The following is a 3,828-nucleotide window of genomic DNA, read 5'->3' as shown; positions in this document are numbered from 1 at the left end:
TTTTGGTACCCTTTCTCGTGTTTGGTACCCTTTCGAAAGGGTGCCGAAAAAGTGGTACAGTACGGTTCGGTTCGGTACGCTTTTTGACAGTGGAAACGGCCACAAAAGCGTACCAAACCAAACCATACCGTACCGTACCACTCAGTGGAAACGGGCCATTATACTACAGGGCTCGAAATTGCAACCATTTTGGTCGCATGAGCTCCCGAAATGTAATCTATGCGCCCTCATAATATATTTGGGAGCATTTGTGTGTTTGAATATAATGGTTGTAGTGCAATCTGATTTGATTTTCTCTAAAAACTTGCTGAATCGCTCTACCCTGCTGAAGTATTGATTATTAGCTGTCAGTCACTCAACGCTTCCCGCTGTCAGATAACAGGGAGCTTTTGTTACTGCAGGAAATGCAAACGGCTGAAGAGTGAAAAGTGCACAGGTTTGCAAACCTCACCTAAAGTTATAATAATAATAATGGCGCAGATGACAGCGATCATGACATGAGGTAAATGTTGATCCGCCAGCTGAGATCAATCGAGGGTTTTCGGAGAAGGTGCCCGAATCTCGATGCGTTGCATTCACCGCGTGTTCAGCGCAAATGTCCGCTAAATATAAAGTCTAATACTGTAGACATCATCGCCAAAGAAACTCACCTTTACTAAGTTTACACTGAAACTACGGCTCATAACAAAGAGCAGTATTGCGCCGGTGGTCATCATGAGAATCCTGCTCTGTCTGCTCATAAATTGGTGCGGCTGACTCGCCTGCTTTATTCCACCAACACAGAGAAATGAAGATCAGCTCATAACGAGACTGAGCATTTACAATGACCCAAACCAAAACTTTTAAAGAGTGATAGAAGTGAGACTTTCTTTTGTCCGTTCTTCCTTGAGATGTATATTATTTTGCTATTGAAAGTAATACCGTGATATTATACCGTCACCGTTCAAAAGATGAAAAATAACGTGATATTAATTTTAGGTCATATCGCCCACCTCTAGTTCAAATAATTTATTCCTTCATTCTTTCCTTTCTTCATTAATTCCTTTATTTGTTCACTCATTCCCTTATTCATTCATTCATTCATTCCCCTATTTATTCACTCATTCATTCATTCCTTTATTTATTTATTCATTTATTCACTCATTCATTTATTCATTCCTTGATTTATTCACTCATTCATGACTTTATTCGCTCATTGATTTCTTTATTCATTAAATAATTTATTCCTTCATTCAATAAATCGTTTATTCATTCATTACTTCTTTTATTCATTAAATTATTTTTTAATCATTCCTTTATTCATTTCTATATTCACTCATTCATTTCTTTATTCATTCATTAATTCCTTGATTCATTAAATTATTTTTTAAATCATTCCTTCATTCCTTTAGTTATTCATTCATTCCCTTTTTCCTTTGTTTCTTCATTAATTTCTTCATTCATTCATTTATTCCTGTATTCATTTCTTCATTCATTACTTTATTCATTATTACTTTATGTATTCATTCATTCATTCATCCATTCCTTTATTTATTCATTCATTCCTTTATTTAATAATTCATTACTTTATTCGCTCATTCATTAATTCCTTTATTCATCAAATTATTTTTTAAATCATTCATTCATTCATTCCTTTATTAATTAATTCATTACTTTATTCACTCATTCATTCCTTTATTCACTCATTCATTCCTTTATTCACTCATTCATTCCTTTATTCATTCATTCATTCATTCCTATTATTCACTCATTTATTCCTTTATTCATTCATTCATTCCTATTATTCACTCATTTACTCCTTTATTCATTCATTCATTCCTATTATTCACTCATTTATTCCTTTATTCATTCATTCATTCCTATTATTCACTCATTTATTCCTTTATTCGTTCATTCATTCCTATTATTCACTCATTTATTCCTTTATTCATTCATTCCTTTATTCACTCATTCATTCCTTTATTCAATTAATTCCATTATTCATTAAATTATTTTTTAATCATTCAGTCATTACTTCATTCATTCCTTTATTCATTTCTTCATTCATTCTTTTATTCATTCATTCCTTATTCACTCATTCATTCCTTTATTCACCCATTCCTTTATTAGTTTATTTATTCATTCATTCATTCCTTTATTTATTTATCCCTCCTTTCATTCATTCATTCCTTTATTCATTCATCTATTTATTCCATTGTTTATTTATTAATTAACTCATTGCTTCATTGATTTATTTATTCATTCATTCCTCCATTTATTCATTCAGAGTCAGACATTTCGTTTCTCAGAATTATGAGACCCTTTTCTACATTTTGAGGTGTCAGATTCTGACATATGAAGCTAATTTAAAGTGGACACACACAAACCAACCAACCACGGAGCGTGTTAAAAACCTCCTAATGTGAGCTCAGCTTTACCCAGTTTAATAATGACAACCCCACCCCAATGTTTGGCTCAGTCATTAGCTGGAGTTATCGGACAGAAATAGTATTCTTTCCACTAATATATAACCGTCACAGATCTTCTGCCATGATCACGTCTGTCTACACAATATAAACCACCACATCATCAATCATCACAATACTCTGTTATCAAAATAAACATGTCTTCAGATGATACTCTCAGAATCTACTTAGTAAAGCTTGTCAAAAATGTACAAGCTACTCTACTAAAGTAACCGTTAAATGCACAGTGCACTCAAAATTGGCTTTTCTTTTTGTTTTATACCCATTTCTTTAGTTAAAATGTGTTCCTGACATCACTCTGAGCAAATTTAGATTGTTTTCTGTTTTAATGATAACCTCTGCAGCATGCACAAAAGGTCAACTCACTGATTACAATGCCTATTTAAGGGTTAAGACACTAATAGGCAATGTTGCCAGCTCTGGGCTCCTTTTAAACACTTGCCACGTGTTGTTTTTTATTCCACAGGTAACGGTTTGATGGGTTTCTTCTTTAAATCTGCTAAAATCAGTAATAAAAAGCACAGTTTTCATCTAACCTGCAGCGATCTCCTCGCTCAGCTCCTGGTCTGCTGTTTGACCGTCAGACATTGGGTCCTCGTCTTGCTGCTGCTCAGGCATCTCCGGGACGGCCGCGGGCTGCTCTGAGGTCTCGGAGGACCCCTGTGTATCCCCGTCCCGCCGCTCGGCCTCCAGACCGCGGTTCAGCTCCTCCTCCAGCGACACGGGGATGCCGTTCTCCAGCAGGAACTCGTCCAGGTCCATGTACTCCAGGTGGAAGGTCTCGCCGTCGTACGGGATGGTTTTTTCCCAGATGGCGGGCGTGAGGGAGGCGGAGACGCCCCCTGAAGCACCGCTTCCACCGGACGTCCCATCGCCAGCTGAAGCCTGCTTCTCCTTCTCGATATCTGAGAGGAAATTCAGACTTGAGTCAGATATAGTTGAAGTCAGAATTATTAGCCCTCCAGTATATACATTTTCCCCAATTTCTATTTAAGGGAGAGCAGATTTCTTCAACACATCTCTAATCATAATAGTTTTAATAACTCATCTCTAATAACTGATTTATTTTCTCTTTATCATGATTAGGGGTGTCACGATTCTCCAAATCCTCGATTCGATTACATTTTCGATTCTAAAGTCACGATTCAATTCGATTCTCGATTTTTAACAAAAAAAATTTTTAAAGCACAAGCTATGCCATTTTAAGACGTATATGCAATATAATAACATCTGACCTTTGTTCACAATGTACCACACACTACATTGTCAAATATAAAATGTTTATTAACATTTCTAGCGCGGTTCTAGCACGTTAATTAAATGCTGAAAACCGGAGTTTTCTATCTCTGAATAAGGTCGCATG

The 3,828-nt window shown here is 36.0% G+C and overlaps 1 protein-coding gene across 1 annotated transcript in view; it reads right to left on the bottom strand.

The window, feature by feature from the left end:
- The window catches only part of tefb (TEF transcription factor, PAR bZIP family member b), a gene marked incomplete at its 5' end in the record, with an annotated part of 11,765 nt that extends 8,333 nt beyond the window's left edge, over positions 1 to 3,432 (bottom strand). The window contains one exon of the mRNA XM_056452776.1: positions 3,002 to 3,432. Within this exon, the coding sequence (XP_056308751.1) occupies positions 3,002 to 3,432 (431 nt within the window). The remainder of the gene's footprint in view (positions 1 to 3,001) is intronic.
- Positions 3,433 to 3,828: the final 396 nt, after the last annotated feature.

The sequence above is a fragment of the Danio aesculapii genome, unplaced genomic scaffold, assembly GCF_903798145.1.
Source record: "Danio aesculapii unplaced genomic scaffold, fDanAes4.1, whole genome shotgun sequence".
Taxonomy (NCBI): Eukaryota; Metazoa; Chordata; class Actinopteri; order Cypriniformes; family Danionidae; genus Danio; species Danio aesculapii.
This window is presented reverse-complemented; position numbering and strand designations above follow the sequence as displayed.